The sequence below is a fragment of the Thalassophryne amazonica genome, chromosome 15 (genome assembly GCF_902500255.1).
Source record: "Thalassophryne amazonica chromosome 15, fThaAma1.1, whole genome shotgun sequence".
NCBI classification, from domain to species: Eukaryota; Metazoa; Chordata; class Actinopteri; order Batrachoidiformes; family Batrachoididae; genus Thalassophryne; species Thalassophryne amazonica.
The window spans coordinates 4,913,705-4,934,316 of NC_047117.1; the positions used below are offsets into that span (position 1 = coordinate 4,913,705).

Genomic DNA, 20,612 nt, shown 5'->3' on the forward strand with positions numbered 1-20,612 from the left:
AGTGAACTTAATTTCTTAAGAAGAGAACTTTATTTCCTGACCCCTAAAGCAACCTGTGTTAAACCTTTTTGAACTGTGAATGTTTTGAGGCTCCGTTACGAGTGCATTCACTGGACCATCCCTTGGTTATGCTGCTTTAGATGTAGACTGTGGGGGGGTTCCCATGATGCACTGTTTCTTTCTCTTTTTGCTCTGTATGCATCACTCTGCATTTAATCATTAGTGATCGATCTCTGCCCCCCTCCACAGCATGTCTTTTTCCTGGTTCTTTCCCTCAGCCCCAACCAGTCTCAGCAGAAGACTGCCCCTCCCTGAGCCTGGTTCTGCTGGAGGTTTCTTCCTGTTAAAAGGGAGTTTTTCCTTCCCACTGTAGCCAAGTGCTTGCTCATAGGGGGTCGTTTTGACCGTTGGGGTTTTTCATAATTATTGTATGGCCTTGCCTTACAATATAAAGCGCCTTGGGGCAACTGTTTGTTGTGATTTGGCGCTATATAAAAAAAAAGTTGATTGATTGATTGACCCTATGTCTCTTCATTCCCCATAGTTTGGTCTCAGAGGCAAGTGTTCCACCTGATCCTGAACCCTGAAACCTTAGTTGATATTATCCATCAAGACTGGCTTGGGATCCTGCAGCTACCTCATATCGCCGCCGGGAGGCGGGCCATCTCTCCACACTGCAGGCACCCCAGCGCAGCACTTTTACTTTGTTTGTTATAAATAAATATATTTTCCTGTGTACTCTTCTCCATGTCCAGCTCCCTGCGTTTGGGTCCATTGCCTGCAACGGTTCAGTCCCACCCAAACCTCTAACCATAACACTTACAGAAAATAGTGATCACAGAAAGAGTAACAGTGAGTATCCCAGGAAACGTCCTGGTCTTCAAAATACAAGAAGCTAAATATAACAGCTGAGAGATACTTTTGTGGATTTCAGAGAAATCTTTAACCAAGATTTTGTGTCAAAACCCATCATGCTTCTTTCCGCTGTCTTATTAATGCACTTGTAGAAGAGGTTACCACATGAAAAAAAGGTGTCGTCATGGTTTATGAAACTTAGCTACTGCTGTCAACCTGCTGTCAACACACCTTTAAATTCAGCTATCGGCACTGAGTCAAGTCAGACGCATTGTGAATATTTTGCTGTGTCCACTCGGGTCCTTATACCCTACACAAAGTACACATAGCAGGTAGACGCATTCTCATTTGTGTAATCAGGTGCAGAGCTGGAACATTACTATCAAGCCACAGGCCACCAAAAATATGATCTAAAATCAAATGCAGAGTTTTTCCTGCTGTTTATATGACGCAGTGTTCAGTCACACCTTACAAAGGTGGGTTTAACTTCACGGCACATGTATACTTTGTTGGTTCACACAGTGAGAACCTGCAATGCAACTGAATTTAACACAAAAATTCTAAACAATATAAAAGTAAATACTAATGGGAAAATACAAAACTTCAGCTACCGTTTCCCTTCAGAGAGACTTGGAGACAATTATTCAAGTTATGATCAAATGCACCCATGACAGAGTCTTAAAAGCAACCGCTCTGTGCCCTGTGTCTTACTTTGTGCTCACATTACACATTGTGCTAATTGAAAATTGAACTTGGACACATTCTAAATGCACTTGTGCTTTGCACACTATTGCTTGTCAAGATAGGGCCCATACTACTAGTTTTACACAAACTTCCCTTTCTTAAGTCGAGCACCTTAGCCAGCAAAAATGTTAAATAAACATGCACACTTTGTTTTGGTTTAAATTTTTTATTTAACTTTGCCTTGAATGTCAACCTGAAACAATTCATGATTAACTAAAGGCATCATAAAGAAGTGTCTAAGGGCCCTGTCCCACTGGGGAGAGGATCAATTGTGCATGAATTGAGTATACAAATTGCGGGCGTTCGTTGTCGTCCGCAACAAAAATGGCCTAAAATGACAAATGTCCCAGTATGACTTACGGTTATATTAATAATATATAGCGAATATATGATGAACAATCACGGTTATATAACGCATGTAGTGAGGAAACTGATCCGACACATTGCGATTATCACGGCAGTATTACGGGTGTATTATGAATGCACTGCGTATGTGTTGCGCGTGCACGGCATCTGCATTGCGGTAATAAAATAAGCGCACTCGGGCCGTTGGCATCACTATTCACACCAACAATACAGCCTCTGGACCATTTGCTGGACTTGGACAAGTTGATCACAGAGTTTGTTCATGTTGCCATGCGAGGGTTAACTGTTCATGAGTTTGGGGAGCGGGAGGGGGGAAGCCGCTGGGGGTGTGAGAAGGTGTTTTTTTTTTTTGAGAGTGCCACAGAAAACAGATGTCAGCATGAGTTGTGGCAGCAACTCTTCCTTTTGTTGGTGTTAAATAAAAGTCCTGGATTGCAGCAGTCTTTGTGGATTTACACAGCCGGACCGGCACTGACTGGCAGGTATGTCGCTTTCTGCCACATATAGTACTTTGGGTTTACGTGACGTGTTTGTTATGCATTCACAGATTGTCCGCAAATCAGCTGCAAAGCAGATGTAATAAAAACACTTTATTCGTGGACAATTTGTACGCATTCGCTACAACATATTTTAATTTGTGATGTGGACATGATGGGCATGATATATATCTGTTTTACACACTGTCCCGGTCTGCTGCCAAGCCGCAAATCCCCGTCAGTTGCAGATATCAGCGGTTAACGGCAGATATACAGCGCATAGAGTGAGTATGTATTGTGTATGAATTGAGTATATATGGAGTATGTAAGGCGGATGTCATCCACATTCAGATTTTTAAACAGCTCAAAAATCCTGGCTGCGGACATGCGTGCCTCTGAGAATGATCACGGGCGTGTTCGGATGATGGCCAACTCATACAGGCATGTTACAGATACTGCGGATGTTTGGCGAATATGGGCCAATTTTGTGCGCAATCCATACGCAAATCCTCCTAAACGCCAGTGGGACAGGGCCCTAACTGTGTAGTTTTAAGGTGACGGAGGATCTCATGAAAACTGCAAGTTTGCAGGATCACAGCCAAAAATGCACCCATCTGTCCAAGACACCCATCACTTTACTGCAAATATGATGCAGAAAAGTGAGCCAGCGGGAATAAAGCTCATTTGTGCAATAAATCAAGTTTGGAATTATTTTAGGGAAATTCTGCATTCATACGTGGTCTGTCCATAAATTAACAGTCCTTTTTATTTTTTTTTAAAAACTATATGGATTTCATTCATATGTTTTTTACGTCAGACATGCTTGAACCCTCGTGCGCATGCGTGAGTTTTTCCACGCCTGTCGGTGACGTCATTCGCCTGTGAGCATGCCTTGTGGAAGGAGTGGTCCCGCCCCCTCGTCGGATTTTCATTGTCTGGAAATGGCGGAATGAAAAGGACTCCGTTTCGGAGTGTTAGAGGACAAGTTGGGACATGTCTATCTCAGCTTTCAGTGCTTACCAGTCGAGTGAGTATAAAATAACTTGTGGAGAGCTGGACATGTCCCAACTTGTCCTCTAACACTCCGAAACGGAGGTGTTCCTTTGTTTCGCTTCATCAGCGAATCGGTCGTGACCCGCGCGGCTTTCCATGACAAAATCTCTTGTTAAAAGTGAAATCTGCCGGAAAATGGCTGATGTCCAGGTCTTGTGATAACCAGAGAAAGAGCACACGACGGTCTCGTATCCACAGAGCCATCAGCTTAGAAATGATCCAGTGGTTTGTGCCGCATCGTCGCAGCTCGGCGCACCGACCATCCTTAAAGGGGTCCTTAAAGTTGTAGTTAAAGTCCTTATTCTCTGTGAAGCCCGTAAAATTTTCACTGAAAGCCAGATAAATTTTTCGAATGGTTTCTAGGTGCCAGTCTCTAACAGCTTCTGAAAAAATTCTGATGGAAAAAAAGTCCTTTTCATTCCGCCATTTCCAGACAATGAAAATCCGACAAGGGGGCGGGACCACTCCTTCCACAAGGCGTGCTCACAGGCAAATGACGTCACCGACAGGCGTGGAAAAACTCACGCATGTGCACGAGGGTTCAAGCATGTCTGACGTAAAAACATATGAATGAAATCCATATAGTTTTTGAAAAAAATAAAAAGGTACGATACTTTATGGACAGACCTTGTATATCGAGATGTAGAAGTGAGAGAGAAAGAGACGCAATAATGAGCAAGATGGAAGAGAAAATTGTTTTTTTGTGACTCGTAAGCATCAGAAGAAAAGTTTTCTTTTTCACTTAATTAACACATTAAATGACCACCAGGGCGACCCTGTCCCACCTTAAAAAAGTAGAGTGTGATACGACATGGACTGTCAGGTTTCTAAGGATTGATTCCAATCATTCACTTAATTATTAATCCACAATATACTCGTATGCAGACATTTGTTCCCGATGTACAGGGCTGATTTGAGTGCAACAAATCTCCTGGCAGCTTTAATGATAAAGCACAGAAGATAAAACATCATGCATAATTCACAATTAATTTCAAAAATCAAGGATTTCTGAGGTTTTTTTTTTGGTACATTAATATTATACAGCGCACAAGATGTATATTAAATCATGTTTCATCAGGGCATCGATTAAATAATATTAACAACAAAAATAATAAAAACATACAGCAAAGCATGTACATTAAAAATGTCAGTGACATGTTCATTATAAACATAGGTGGATAAAATCATTATAAACCAGGGGAAAATACTTATACAACATAATCTTTTGGACATACTAGAAGTACTTGTGTGGAGGTTTAATAGATCACGATGCAGTTTGGGCCACATATTGCTGCATGACCAGGTTATTGTAATCACTCCTGTGTTTGTGTGTTTGAACAAAATAACAAATAAATGGTTGGCCGGATTTCCACCAAACCTAAAGGGAACTTTACTTAGTGTCTCCAGAAAATTTGCTTCTGGAGCAGACTGGTCAAAGTCAAGTAAAAACAAAGCCCTACAAACACGTTTGGCGTAATATCTGTGCTACCAATGCGGCTACAATTTAGACCCAAATAGCATAATCACAATCAATCTGTGTAAGTGGTTTAATGAAATCACACACACACATACACATACATACCAGCAGCCTGCTCACATCAGACTTTCAGATTCACTTTTCCTGCAAACCTTTTTGTTTTTAATTGTGTTGTGATGAATCATTTCAAACCATTTTCTGAATTCTGCTTGTGGTTGAAATTTTATTTTATCCTTGTTACTTCTTATCTATTTCTAGTACACACCTACACACCTTCTGTTCTTTTAAATACGCCATTTTTTTCCTCATAACTGTACAGAACGTAGAGACTCATTGCGATTTCAATGCTTTAAAAAACCTTCAGATGAGCTTTAGCTCAAACCTTTTGCCAAACATAGGATCTGCTAAGTGGTTTTCATTCCTGTATGAATTCTCAGGTGCCTCTTCAGACTGCTCTTTTGGGAAAACCTTCGCCTACATTCGGAACAACCAAATGGCTTCTCTCCAGTGTGAATTCCCATGTGGGTATGCAGCTGAACCTTGTGGGAAAAACTCTGATCACACTCAGAACAGCAAAATGGTTTCTCCCCTGTATGAATTCTCATGTGGGTCTTCAGATTGCTCTTCAGTCCAAATCTGCGACCACATTTAGAACAGCTAAAAGGTTTCTCACCTGTGTGGATTATCATATGATCCCGTAGAGTGCACTTTCGAAAAAACCTTTGACCACAGTCAGGACAGCTAAATGGTTTATCTCCTGTATGAAGTCTCATGTGTTTCCTCAGAGTTCCTTTCTGACCATACCTGTGACCACATTCAGGACAGCTAAATGGTTTCTCTCCTGTATGAATTCTCATGTGTTCATTCAGTGCGCCCTTTCGGCTCAGTCTTACTCCACATTCAGAGCATTTAAATTTTTTTGTGCCAGCACTACGTCCCCTGTTCCTTACAGGAACTTTCATTCCAAGATCCCAGATCTCCTTCCAGTTGTCACTACTATCTTGAGTCTCAGATTCAGAAGAGTTTAAAGTCACATCCTCATTATGTGGGTGTAAATGGCTGTCTATGTCAAAACTTTGAACTGGTTCTGCCCTCCCACAATTCTCTTCATCTTCTGCTTTCATCCTATCAGCTGATCTGCTGGTTTGAGGTTCTGCCTCTCCATTTTCCACAGTTTGATTTTGGCAATTCTGTGAAGGCTGCGGTTTCATTTCAGTTTCACATTTCACGGAGACAGGAGTGAACGGGAACTCGATGACATCCACCTCCTCCAACCCATGAAGGTGCTCTTGACTCTGACTGGCCTCCGGTTTCTCCTCTTCCTCTTTAATGTGTGGGAGTTCTGGTCCCATGTGCTCCAGACTGCAGTTCCATGCCTGCTGCTCGGTGGAAACCTCTTCTTTAATCACCAACAGTTGCCGCACATCTTAAGGAAATAAGCATTACACATTAAAGTATTCATTTGAATAAAGTGCACTCACTGCTAAACAAGAGCTTTAAGAACCAGGCACATAATGTGACTGAAGTATAATTTTGCAGACCTGTGATAAGTATCCTGCTGCTTAATATTCATATGGAATTTTGTGATGAAAATGAGACTCAAATATTTTTTCAAAATGTGGAGTTCATCTTATATAGAGGAACACTGATAATACGCACACACATTCAGCACAGCATGAGGAGAATAACCTTCCTGAGCACACTGCACTAATATTATTTATATGGGTTTTTATATGGCTTGGTTGGGTTTGGCACTGCCTCAAGCTTGATCTACCCAATGGGACTGGACTGAACTATGTTGGGATAAGTTTCTGAAGTGTACACGAGGCTTATTTATGGAGTCTTGTTTGGTTTGTGAGAAATGCTCTCTGAAGTGGACTGCAGTCTGCTGCATGGACTGGGTGTTGGGTAGGGTTGTGGACTGCAGTAGATTTGGTGGCCTTGTTGGTGAAGAAAGGTTTACTGACCATGAATTTTCAGCCAATGCTGTGATCTTTGTGAAATCAATGGATGCCCTGCTGAAGCAGCACTTGAGAAACTGAGAAATTTCAGGCTCCATATGTACAGTTGTAACTAAGCAATGTTTATTAGAAAAGCATATATAAGTACTGAAAAATAATGACTAAACAATGGGTTATGCGCAATACACTAGTTTGTCGCATGCAGCTGCCATGGTTACTAGACAATGGGGGTAGAGGCCGGAAAAGCTCATGTCACAAAAGCAAAAAGGACCATGGGCAACACTCTTAATTTCAGAACGGCTGGATTGTCCCCCACAGTCTTGGAAGGCCAGATCTTTGTAGGATACAGCTTTAGGCCCCGTTCAGACTGGGGTTGTCAATCTGGCTCAAGTTAGATTCAGTCCAGATTGCTTTCTAGCTGGATAGTATTCAGACATTTTTAAAATCCGGCTCATCCTACACAGTCATCCAAACTCAATCTGGTGCAACCTGAAAGAGGTGTGTCTGGACATGACAGCACTGGGGTGTGTGCCTTTGCATGAGGGCATGACAGCGTGGGGGTGGGATCTGGATGTGTGTGACACATGGAAGGGAAAGCACCTGGCTGATTTTCTTGACGAGAAGGCACCACAGCAAAAGAAGGTTGTTTGCAGTCTTACCACATTGAACAGCGCCACATTGAAAAGACGCTGTGGGTACGCGAATGTTGTGACGAAGTCTGATGTCATGATCGCTGAGGTAGTCCGATTCTAACCACATTTGCATTCAGATCTCAGGAATCCCACTCAAATCGAAAACAATCTGGCCTGAATCAAATGCAGCTGCTCGCCTTCTAACTGGAGCACGTAAGAGGGAGCACATGACCCCCATCCTGGCCTCCCTCCACTGTCTGCCTGTGCATTTTAGAGTCCATTTTAAGATTCTTTTATTTGTTTTTAAGTTGTTAAATGGTTTCACCCCCACCCCCTTACCTCTCTGAGGTCCTTCAACCCTACAATCCTGCTCGGTGCCTCAGGTCAGCTGACCTGCTGCTCCTGGTGGTACCGAGGTCCAAACAGATGCTCAGAGGGAACAGAGCATTTTCCATTGCTACTCCAAAACTATGGAACGAGTTTCCATTGAACATTAGACAAGCTTCCTCACTGTCCATTTTTAAAAACCAGTCTTAAAACCCATTTTTATTCCTTGGCTTTTAACTCTGTATGAGACTTTGTTTTTGTTTTAGTGCTTTATGGTTTTCTTTTATTTATTGTTTATAATTGCTTTTAACAACAGTGAAATAACTGTTATTTATTTTATTGTTTTTAATTGTTTTTTGTCTTATGTACAGCACTTTGTTTTCAGTTTGGTTGTTTTAAAGTGCTATATAAATAAAGTTGAGTTGAATCTGATTTGTGCCATTCCGATTCAGACTCGGATAAGGGTTTCCTCACCAACATTGTGAGGAAACATCAGCTAAGACATTTTGACCATGTGGCGTGTTTCTCTGGGCATGAGCCAGCATGCACCGATGAGGACCCCATCGGCTGGAGAAGGCAGAAGAAAACACCTATATTTCACCTGGGTGCAGCAAATAGACAGTTACTCTACGAGGTGGGGAATCTGGGGATAGATTGATTGTCTGCCTGGGCGGGTTTCCATCCAGGACCTAAGGCCACCTCAGTATGTCTGTTTTAAAGACACCTCATTACTGGTATTATCTTGTTGAGAAAAAGATGCACAACAGGATGCAAACTGCAGACATTCAAAAGAGATTCAAACAAACCTGTTTTCTGGATTTGACCTTCAGAGTTGTAAGCAACTTCCAGGAGTTTTCTTTGTCGCTCGATCTCCTCTTTCAACCGCCAAAGTTCCTCCTCGTACTCTGCGATTGTTCTTTCAAACAGCTCAAATATCTCTTCGTCATCATCTGCAGGTAGTCGCTGCTTCAGTAACGCTCTCAGCATTTCGACATTCGGCATTTTCACACGATTTTACCAGATTTGTAAAATTCCAAATTGTCTCTAAAACGTATTTTTTGTCGATTCGATCGGGAAGTGTCCTGAAGCTCCGCCCCCTGCAGGCTTGTTGTTGTTAGCAGGCTAAGCTAACTTTGCACTGGAAGATCAGTTAGCGGTCAAATATAAATACAAAAGACGAACAGCTCCAAATCTAGTTTTAATCCGGATCCGGGTTTATTCAGACACACAGACTTTGATAGTTCATTTGTGCAAGATAGCAGATAAACCTTAAAAAAAAACCCCAGAAGAGTAGGAGTGCACCAGCATCCACACACCCGACACATTAGAAAACTACCAAGTTAAAAACAACCAGTTCCTATTCAGTCTTTCACAATAAAACACTTACATTCGAAAAATGTATTTTGTTTCAGTGAAATAATTAAAAAAATCTTTAAAATCTCATTTTAAATTTTAAAAAGCTTTAAAATCTTATTTTGTGTTCACGCTTAAAATATTTTGCTATTTATATGTTTGTTTTTCTTTTTTTTTGTTTTCACCATTACATTTTTGATACTTGATAAAAAAAATCATCCAGTCAAATGTGATGTGCCAATCAGCTCATAAATCCACTCGCATCTCATAAAACCATGTTGTTTGTTGCCTCAGTCATAACAGTCAATGCTTTTGTTTAACTTAGACGTAATTATTATTTTCTGGATTGCCACGCACTACTTCACACTGAAATGGGTCAGCTGAGGGGCAGAAAATGAATGAATGTAAGTTTTTTTTTTTACTTCAAACTTTATTCAGAAAATTAACAAGTATATATAGAACAGAACAAAATGCCAGGGTTATATACAGTAAATAAAACAAAACAGGGAAATAAAAGACAGTTAATTGTAAACGAGTGATAATCAAATAATAACAAGAAACTTTTCAAAATTACAGCTTCCCCCGAAATTTGTAAAAAAAATATAGTTTGTTTTGATTTTTTTATCATTATTTTTACCAAGTTCTTTAATTATGACGCTGTACTGTAAAAGATCTTGACAGAAGTGTTTTATGAATATGAAATTTTCCTAGCAGCAGTAGAAGCTGGATGAAGTAAATGACGTCTTTTTTCATGCACCTGTCTTCAAAACATGATATGAATGTTAAAGTTGAGAAGCTTACTGCTTTATTTTGAAAGTTAAAATCTTCCGGGTTACGTTTTCATTTGACAGCTTTTCAAGATGGCGGATGTATCACGAACGATTTAGAAGTCGATGATCACGAAGCTTTGTTAACAGAGTTCTACTTCTCCTTTCATAGATGTTCATATATAATCTCACAGAAATGAACCATCAGAACCATCATGAGCCCGAATTGAAACTGGACTTGTAGTTGTTTATCATGTTTGACAGGCAGTCGACTCCTTCGCGGTTAGCTTCCAGTGCTAGCGGAATTAGCTTAGCCTGCTAACTGGGTCTTTTGTGTGTATCAACAGTTTGTGTCATCGTGTGAAAATGTCTAAAGTCCAAATTCTGAGAGCGTTACTGAAGCAGCGACTACCTGCAGATGATGAAGAAGAGATATTTGAGCTGTTTGAAAGAACAACAGCAGAATACGAGGAGGAACTTTGTGGTTTAAAAGAGGAGAACGAACGACAAAGAAAACTACTGGATGCTGTTTCTAACTCTGAAGACAAAACAGGTTTGTTCGTATTTGTTAAAAATCACATGAAGCCAGGTTTTCTTTTAAAAAATAATTTTTATCATAAGAAAAATACTTAATAGGAATTGGGATGAAAAAAAAAATCAGCGGCTCGTCCAGTCTTTAAAACTTGTCCAATTTAGTAAAAACAAACATTCCCACGTTTCGATTAAATTCCACTTTGCATAGGCTCTCTGATGTCTGAGAAGGGCCCATCACAAGGAGAAAATGGCCCATTACCCGTATCACCCTTGTGAATTATGAGTCACTGCTTTTATAGCACTACCTGATTTGTTAGAGGTCACGAGTTCAGCCTGTCATCAGTAAAAGCTACTGTCTCACAGACAGACAGAAAAGAAGGTAGCTGTGTGTAGACTGGAGCTGCGTCAGCTGTAGGGGCTTCACAGGTCACAAAGGCCAGGGGTTGGATTTGATATGGGTTTTTTAAACCATGGATTGGATAATTTTCAGATGAGCCAAAAAAAGATAAAACAAACAAACTTCAATACATCTTTGCTTTCCATGAAAAATGTTCCATGCCCACCTTTATGGGAACTTGCACAGATCCAAAAGGTGAATGGAAGAAAAAAAAAAATATGCAGAAAACCACCAATTTGGTCCCAATTAGCTCTGATTGCCACGCTGGGATTTGTTCAGTGAGCTCACACAAAGAAATTCTGAGGATGTTGATCACACATACTGTAGTGTAACCCTTTACAATCTGGCAGCAACAGTTTAAAGGATGAATGTGTATCAGTACTCCATTCATCAAGACAACAGAGCTACGTACTGGCCCGGGCTTTGCGTTCTCAGGGTGCAGGACTACTTTGTGTCCCTAGGGTGACACATAAGAAGTCTGCGGGTCACAGAGCTTTCTCTTATCATGCCCCTGTTCTGTGGAATGATCTCCCTGCCTCAATAAAACAGTCAGATTCTGTAGAGACTTTCAAGTCCAGACTTAAGACACACTTATTTTCCCTTTCTTATGGCTAGCATGCTGGTATAGTATGTTACTTTATCTAAATTCTGGGTCTTTTAGTGAAGCTTAGTGGGCTAGTGGCTGGCGATCACCTTAGTATTTCTTCTGTTTTTCTTGTTGCTTAATGCTGACAAATTACACTATTTGTAGTCTTTCTGACGCTTGATTCTGCTTTTTTTTCTTTTCTCTCTGTTTGAGGTGCGGCTCCATCCAGAGATGGGTGTGGTATCTGTTCCGGAAACTGTCCTGTGCACCAACAGCATTTCCTTTATGTTCGTTTGTGAATTGTTTTGTAATTTTTGTGTCTGTATCATGGCCCAAGCAGAGGGTCACCCCTTTGAGTCTGGCCTGCTTGAGGTTTCTTCCTCAGATGGTGACACACAGGTGACAGTGGGAAGAAAAAACTCTCTCTGGCAGAAAGAAAATACTTTTTCTCTGAAAGAGAATCGCAGTATCTTCAGCTCTGCCTCCTTCAGCTGTGTCCCCTCTTTTTGTTAGCACCACCACCTCTAAGCCATACAACATAGCTGGTCTCACTACTGTCCTGTAAAGTGTCCCTTTCACTTTTGCAGATGTCCTTTTTTTTTTTACAAAAATCACTCCTGCCACCTTTCTTCATCTACTTCACTGTGCTTGCACTCTCTTCTTCACCTCTCTACCACACTCACCATTACTTTGGATAGATGACCCTTAGTATTTAAATTCATCGACCATCAACATCTCTGCTTCTTTTACTACTACTACTACTACTACTACTACTACTACATCTGTTGCACTGGGCTCCCTCTCATTCACACACATGTGAACTTTTCTTTGTCTTGCACTTACTGACTTTCATTCCGCTTCTCTCCAGAGCGTATCTCCACATCTCCAGGCTGGTCTCAACTTGCTCTCTCCTCTCACTACAGATCACAATGTCATCTGCAAACATCATAGTCCATGGACACTCCTGTCTTATCTTGTCCGCCAACCTGTCCATCCCTATTGGAAACAAGAAAGGACTCAGAGCTGATCCTCGGTGTAATCCCATCTCCACCTTGAATACATTGGTCGTTCCTACTGTGCATATCATCGCTGCCACACTTTCCTTGTACATGTCCTGTACTACCCTCACATACTTCTCTGCCACTCCAGACATCCTCATTCAGTACCACAACTCTTCTCTTGGCACCATGTCATAAATGTTTTCTAAATCCACAAACATGCAGTGCAACTCTGTTCTAGCTTTGTCTGTACTTCTCCATCAGCACTCTCAGAGCAAACACTGCGTCTGTGGTGCTTGTTCTTGGTATGAAACCTGTTTTCTTCTTGCACATCTTCACTGCTTTTCTAAGCTTAAATTCCACTACTCTTTCCCATAACATCATGCTGTAACTGGACAACTTAAGGCCTCTGTAGTTACTACAGCTCTGTACATCAGCCTTGTTCTTAAAAATTGGAACCAACACACTTCGACTCAACTCCTCAGGCACTCTCACACTGTCCAAACATTTTATGAACAATTTGGTTAGAAACTCCAGTGCCATCGCTGCTAAACATGCCCATGCCTCCACTGGAATGCCATCTCGAGCAGCTGCCTTTTCACTCTTCATCCTCTTCATAGCTGTCGCCACTTCATACTTGCCCATACTTCATACTTGCACTTCTTGATTTGCCCTCCACATCCAGTTGTCTCATTTTTTTCATTCATCAGCTCCTCAAAATACTCCCTCCACCTTCTCCACACACTCTCCATGCTTGTCAGCACATTACTATCTGCCTCCTGTATCACCCTAACCTGCTGCACATCCTTTCCAGCACAGTCCCTTTGTCTGATCAATCAGCACAAGTCCCTTTCATCTTCCTTAATGTTCAGATTCATGTGCAGCTCACTATATGCCCTTTCCTTAGCCTTTTCTACCTCCCTGTTCACCTTATGCTGCATCTCCTTGTGCTCCTACCTACTTTCATTTCTCTGTCTGTTTTTTCACCTTCCTCTTTCTCCTTATATTTTCCTGAACATCTTCATTCTACCACTAAGCCTCTTTGTCTTCCTTCCACTATCCAGATGTCACACTGTTTTTCCTAGTTGTCTCCGTCAGCACATCGGCAGTCCTTTTCCACTTGTCCAAAATTACTTTACCTCCATCCAGTGCTTGTCACACCTCCTGTCTGAATTTCAAACAACATTTTTGCTCCATGAGCATCTACCATTTGATCTTTGGTTCAGCTTTTGCTCGCATCCCCTTCTTCATCTCAAAAGTCATCCTACAGTTCACCATCTACTGTTGTTTGGCTACATCATCCCCTGACACCACCTTACAGCCTCCAGTTTCATCTAGGTTACATCCACTACATAGAAAGTAATCCACCCGTGTGCAACTTCCTTCACTCTTGGACATCACCCTGTGCTTTTTAAAATAAGTATTCACAACAGCCATTTCCATAATTTTTGCAAAATCTCTGACAATCTGCCCTTGTGCATTCCTCTCAGATACTATATCTGTCCATTACTTCCTCATCACCTCTGTTCCATTCACTAACATGCCCACTGAAGTCCACTCCAATCACAACTTTTTCATACTTTGGTACACTCTCTACTTCTTCATCTAACTCACTCCAGAAACGTTTTCTCATTCATCCCACAACCTATCTGTGGGACATATGCACTGATGACATTCATCATCACCCCTTCAATTTCCTATTTCACATTCATCACCCTGTCAGACATTCCTTTAACCTCCAACACACTCTTAGCATACTCTTCCTTGGAAATTACCCCAACACCATTTCTCCTCAACAGTTTGATCCCACCGCTAATACTCTTGGCCTTACTTCCCTTGACGCATTTATTTTCCCTCTCATATGGCTGGCATACTGGCATAGCATGGTGCTATGCTTCCTATCCTTTTAAATTAATTTTATTAGTAAACGGACCGGGTCTCAGGCTTAGCTTTATCTAAATTCTGGGTCTGTTAGTGAAGCTTAGGGCTAGCGGCCGGTGATCACTTTAGTATTTTGCTCTGCTTTCCTGTTGTTTAATGCTGATGAATTTGACCTTAGGTGTATTTTTTCTGGCCGACTGAATCTGCTTTTTTCCCCTCTCTGTCCAAGGTGTGGTTGATGTCACGTGCTGGGTTCAACGACAGCACAATTTAGGAAATGGATGTGGAACGTGAAATGAACGCTGCTGTTGGAACAGGCCCACTGAATGGAATGATAGATGATCCCTGCCTGTGGAATGGATCCTTGCATGGACTTCTCATCAGATTCACCTTGTATTGTTTATGTTCTGTTTTCTTGTAAAACTTTGCAAAATCTTGTAACTGTTAGAATGGCCTAAGGATCACCCCTCTGAGTCTGGTCTGCTTGAGGTTTCTTCCTCAATATCATCAGAGGGAGTTTTTCCTTACCACTGTTGCCTGTGTGCTTGCTCTAGGGCTTGGTAAGGTTAAACCTTACTTGTGTGAAGCACCTTGAGGCAGCTTTGTTGTGATTTGGCACTATATAAAAAATAAATTGAATTGTACATGCAATATATTTACCTGTCTCCACTACATCATATCAACCAACTCTCTCCCTTTACCAGCCATACTACCAACATTCAAAGTCCCTACTCTCGCTTCTGCACTTCCTACTTTTCTCCTATCCCACTACCTCTGGACATGTTCTTTGCTACTCTTTCTTTTTCTTTGCCCAGCAGCCTAATTTTTTCAGTTCTACTTCAACTAATAATAATACATTGTTGTTTGTTACATACAGATATGCAGAAGTTGTTGGTGAAAGAAGAGGTTTCTCCTGAGCTGCAGGAATGGACTTGCAGTCAGGGCCAGTTGGACCAAGAGCTCCATCACGTTAAAAAGGAAGAGGAGGAACTTTCAATAAGGGAGGAACGAGAGCACTTTCAAATGCTGGAGGTTGTTACCACCATGTGTGCAAATGATGTAAAACCTCAGGTCTCACATTGTCAACAACCACGAACTGAGAGAAACAGAGAGTTTTTGCTTCTTTCCACCAGCTCAACTGAAGAAGTTAAAGCAAAAAATAACAGAGAAGGTTGGGAAGAATTAGAATTCTCTTGCAATTTAGAACAGCACAGTTCTTTATACACATATACTCATGATATGATGCCACTCTCATCTGAACCTGAGAATGAAGCCAAAGATAGTGACTGGGAAGAGACCAGGGAGCCTGAGTCACATTTAAAAATAATAAAACTATTCAATTATACAAAAGACAAACCATTTAGGTGTTCTGAGTGTCATAAAACGTTTGCCAGAAAGGAACACCTGAAGATGCACATGATTAGTCATACAGGAGAGAAGCCACATTGTTGTTCTGAGTGTGGTAAATCATTTAGCAGAAACAGTGGTTTGAAAACTCATATGAGAATTCATACAGGAGAGAAACCATTTAGTTGTTCTGAGTGTGGTAAAACATTTCGCATAAAAGGCAATCTGAAAACTCATATGATGACTCACACAGGATTGAAACCATATAGCTGTTCTGAGTGTGGTAAAACATTTAGCCAAAACATGTCTTTGAAAACCCATATGATGTCTCACACAGGCCAGAAACCATTTAACTGTTCTGAATGTGGTAAAACATTTAGCCAAAAATGTGATCTGAAGACCCATATGATGAGTCACACTGGTGACAAGCCATTTAGCTGTTTTGAATGTGGTAAAACATTTCGTGTAAAATGTAATCTGAAGACACACATGATGATTCACACAGGAGAGAAACCTTTTAGCTGTTCTGAGTGTAGTAAAACTTTTCGCATAAAGGGCCATCTGAAGACACACATGATGACTCACACGGGAGAGAAACCATTTAATTGTTCTATTTGCAGTAAAATATTTAGCAGAAACAGTGATTTGAAGAACCATGTGATAATTCACACAGGAGAGAAACCATTCAGCTGTTCCGAGTGTGGTAAAACATTTCGCATAAAGTGCAATTTGAAAATGCACATGAAGACTCATACAGGAAAGAAACCATTTTCCTGTTCTGAGTGTGGTAAAATATTTGCCAGAAAAATTTCATTGAAGAACCATATGATAATTCACACAGAGGAAAAACCATTTAATTGTTCTGAGTGTGGTAAAACATTCCGCCGAAGTAGTTATTTGAAGACACATATGCTAATTCACACAGGAGAGAAACCATTTAACTGTTCTGAGTGTGGTAAAACATTTCATGTAAAAGGCCATCTGGCAATGCACATGATAACTCACAGAAGAGAGAACCCATTTAGCTGTTGTAAGTGTGGCAAAACATTTAGTCAAAGATTTTCTTTGGAAACTCATATGGTAGTTCACACAGGACAGAAAGCATTTTGTTGTTGTGAGTGTGGTAAAACATTTAACCTAAAAGGGAAATTGAAGAGGCACATGAGCCGACATACAGGAAAGAAGCCATTTAATTTATCTTAGTACTATAAAATGATTAGCATAATCTGTTGCCTGACAAACCATGTGATAATTTATAAAGGAGAGAAACCATTTAGCTTCATATGTGATACCACCTGAAGAGACGTGTGAACATACTTTGAAACCTATATGTTTGCATCAAACACAAGTACGACATTGTGCAAGAGACAATGTTTAGTTTCAATGTTTCTAATAGATGAAGCAAGTAAATAATCAAATTTACATGGAAAGCTTGCTATGACAACTTCTTTTGCAACAGTTTCAACATTGTGTCTGTGTCCAAGAAATGACTGGATTGTTGGATTTTATCTGAACAAAGTTCAGTCTTTGAACACAGCCAAACACTTGATATACGAGATGGTCTGGTCTTGTGTATCAAGTGTTTGGCTCATCCAGCTGGTTGTGTCAAAAATAAATATGCTTCTCTTACATTGATTTACTTGTAGTGGGCTGCCACAATGTCAGTATTAACTACTATGTATTCCTTTTTTTTTTTAAATGAGTCAAAATGATACAGTTTTATTTCCATTGCAAAACTTCACATCAATTCAGTTTCACTCCTCTGCCTCTTGTTCCTTCACGAAAAAAATGGATTGCATGCCCTACAGTAGTGTTCAAAATAATAGTAGTGCTATGTGACTAAAAAGATTAATCCAGGTTTTGAGTATATTTCTTATTGTTACATGAGAAAGAAGGTACCAATAGATTCAGTAGATTCTCACAAATCCAACAAGACCAAGCATTCATGATATGCACACTCTTAAGGCTATGAAATTGGGCTATTAGTAAAAAAAAAAAAAAGTAGAAAAGGGGGTGTTCACAATAATAGTAGTGTGGCATTCAGTCAGTGGGTTTGTCAGTTTTGTGGAACAAACAGGTGTGAATCAGGTGTCCCCTATGTAAGGATGAAGCCAGCACCTGTTGAACATGCTTTTCTCTTTGAAAGCCTGAGGAAAATGGGATGTTCAGGACATTGTTCAGAAAAACAGCGTAGTTTGATTAAAAAGTTGATTGGAGAGGGGAAAACGTATATGCAGGTGCAAAAAATTATAGGCTGTTCATCTACAATGATCTCTAATGCTTTAAAATGGACAAAAAAAAAAAACATGCGTGGAAGAAAACGGAAAACAACTATCAAAATGGATAGAAGAATAACCAGAATGGCAAAGGCTCGCCCATTGATCAGCTCCAGGATGATCAAAGACAGTGACAGTTAGAAGACGCCTGTGTGAAGTTAATTTATTTGCAAGAATCCCCCGCAAAGTCCCTCTGTTAAATAAAAGACGTGTAGAAGAGGTTACAATTTGCTAAAGAACACATCAACTGGCCTAAAGAGAAATGGAGGAATATTTTGTGGACTGATGAGAGTAAAATTGTTCTTTTTGGGTCCAAGGGCTGCAGACAGTTTGTGAGATGACCCCAAAACTCTGAATTCAAGCCACAGTTCACAGTGAAGTGTGGTGCAAGCATCATGATATGGGCATGTTTCTCCTACTATGGTGTTGGGCCTATATATCGCATACCAGGTATCATGGATCAGTTTGGATATGTCAAAATACTTGAAGAGGTCATATTGCCTTATGATGAAGAGGACATGCCCTTGAAATGGGTGTTTCAACAAGACAATGACCCCAAGCACACTAGTAAATGAGCAAAATCTTGGTTCCAAGCCAACAAAATTAATGCCTCGCAGATGTGAAGAAATCATGAAGAACTGTGGTTATACAACTAAATACTAATTTAGTGATTCCCAGGATTGCTAAAAAAGCAGTTTGAACATAATAGTTTTGAGTTTGTAGCGTCAACAGCAGACGCTACTATTATTGTGAACACCCCCTTTTCTACTTTTTTTTTTACTAATAGCCCAATTTTATAGCCTTAAGAGTGTGCATATCATGAATGCTTGGTCTTGTTGGATTTGTGAGAATCTACTGAATCTACTGGTACCTTGTTTCCCATGTAACAATAAGAAATATACTCAAAACCTGGATTAATCTTTTTAGTCACATAGCACTACTATTATTCTGAACACTACTGTATATCCAGATTTCATGGGTAGTGACACCTCTGCACAAATATATCCAAAACGGCAGCACGGTGCCTTAGTGGTTAGCACTGTTGCCTCACAGCAAGAAGGTCATGGGTTTGATTACCACCTGTGGCCTTTCTGTGTGGAGTTTGCATGTTCTCCCTGTGTTTCTGTGGATTTCCTCCCACATTTAAAGACATGCAGGTTAGGTGAATTGGAAACTTTATAATTGTCCAGGTCACCCTTGGAAAAGGTCTCAATCTCAATGGGTCTAACCTGGTTAAATAAACAAAGTGATACATTCAAGTTAATTCTGATACATTCAGACAGATACTACACAATATTACAACAGAATCCTATAGAAAGACATGATGTAGCACACAATGTGTGTTGTTTTAACTGGTATTTTTTAAAAAGATGGATTAAGTTCTTACATTCTTTGATTTTTAAACATCTTTGTATTATTGCCAATATTTTTTATTTTTTATTAAGAGGAGTTAAAACAGATTTAAGTTTATGCTCGATGATGTGAGAAAACCGCATGCGCATCTTTAAAGCAGGATTGATGCTGATTGATTAATCTGATTTGTCATCGATTCAATTCAGGTTTTAGTGAAGCTAACTTTTTGGTTAGTGGATTATCTTTTCAGCTAATTCTGAAAACCATCAGTGGATTAATGAGCTTCTGCTAAATATAGTTCTGTTAACTTTTAGTCCACTAACATTTCTTTGCCAACATAGTAAGATGGAATAGTCAAAACTGTTTGCAAACCCTAAAGGGGAACAAAAAAAAAAAAAAAAAAAATCATCATTTGCTGTCAACATGCAGAAGCTCAGACAGTGGCAGAAGAGGTAAATCGCAACATCGTTTTCACTCATGGTCAAAACAAATCTTTACCAAACTAACTACATTCCTTGAACTATAATAACACAACAAATCTATAACACTAACAACACTCCTAAAAACAAACTCTGAACACCCATAATACATTGCTGCAATGCATTATGATCAGCAGTGTGTCTGCAAACCTTTACTTTTTAAGTGAAAAGACACTTATTTATGGAGTTAAATTTGTCTCATTAATACATGCTAATGGACAGAGGGTGATCTACAAATAGTCCTTGACTAGCACACGTTTTTTTGATCCACAAACACAAATTTCCGATTTGTAACTTGTGTGGTGGTTTTTGCAAATAAATGTGTATTTTTTTTCTATTTGTAAAAAAAACAAACAAAAAAAGCATTAGCAAAACTGAAAATTCTGTTTGTGAAGTGTGACTCAGCATGTTGGCTGCTGTTCACACTCCCATCCAGTAGATGGCAGAGTTCTCTGCGTTTTGATCGGGGGAGGGGTGTGATAAGATGAGTCTGATTTCCCCCTAATGCCTTTTGGCACTTGTGTCGGTTTAATGCTCAAAACTTCTTTATTCTTTCTTCTTCATTACTTGTAAAAGTGCAATATTTTCACTTTGTAAAAATGGCAACGTTGCTGTTAATGTGTTGATAAACTGTCCAGAATTAGTTTGTTTATAAATGAAACCATGAGTGAAAGTGCCTTGTGTTTGAGCTACACTGCTACCATGAAAGGTAAGTGAGACATTGAGTTTACTCAGAAGTGTCTGCGGTGT

General features: G+C 40.1%; 2 protein-coding genes across 2 annotated transcripts; one reads left to right on the plus strand and one right to left on the minus strand.

Annotated features, from left to right (window-relative positions):
• Positions 1-4,492: 4,492 nt before the first annotated feature.
• Positions 4,493-9,194, minus strand: LOC117525963 (zinc finger protein 3-like). The gene is made up of 3 exons (XM_034187945.1): positions 8,698-9,194; positions 5,825-6,397; positions 4,493-5,656 (listed from the first exon to the last, which is right to left on the minus strand). Exons 1-3 carry the CDS (start codon positions 8,891-8,893, stop codon positions 5,376-5,378), a joined length of 1,050 nt encoding a protein of 349 aa, XP_034043836.1. The 5' UTR covers positions 8,894-9,194; the 3' UTR covers positions 4,493-5,375.
• Positions 9,195-10,151: 957 nt separating this feature from the next.
• LOC117525946 (gastrula zinc finger protein XlCGF57.1-like) lies at positions 10,152-17,535 on the plus strand. The gene is made up of 2 exons (XM_034187918.1): positions 10,152-10,564; positions 15,285-17,535. Exons 1-2 carry the CDS (start codon positions 10,378-10,380, stop codon positions 16,955-16,957), a joined length of 1,860 nt encoding a protein of 619 aa, XP_034043809.1. The 5' UTR covers positions 10,152-10,377; the 3' UTR covers positions 16,958-17,535.
• The last annotated feature ends 3,077 nt before the right edge of the window (positions 17,536-20,612 follow it).

What these genes read in the sequence shown, in the direction of transcription:
- LOC117525963 (XM_034187945.1), bottom strand. Translation starts at nt 8,893, where the DNA reads ATGCCGAATGTCGAAATGCTGAGAGCGTTACTGAAGCAGCGACTACCT. An exon ending in AGGTCAAATCCAGAAAACAG is followed by an intron (nt 6,398 to 8,697) that starts GTTTGTTTGAAT and finishes TATTTCCTTAAG; the next exon opens with ATGTGCGGCAACTGTTGGTG. An exon ending in CGCACTGAATGAACACATGA is followed by an intron (nt 5,657 to 5,824) that starts GAATTCATACAG and finishes GGGATCATATGA; the next exon opens with TAATCCACACAGGTGAGAAA.
- LOC117525946 (XM_034187918.1), top strand. Translation starts at nt 10,378, where the DNA reads ATGTCTAAAGTCCAAATTCTGAGAGCGTTACTGAAGCAGCGACTACCT. An exon ending in TAACTCTGAAGACAAAACAG is followed by an intron (nt 10,565 to 15,284) that starts GTTTGTTCGTAT and finishes TGTTACATACAG; the next exon opens with ATATGCAGAAGTTGTTGGTG.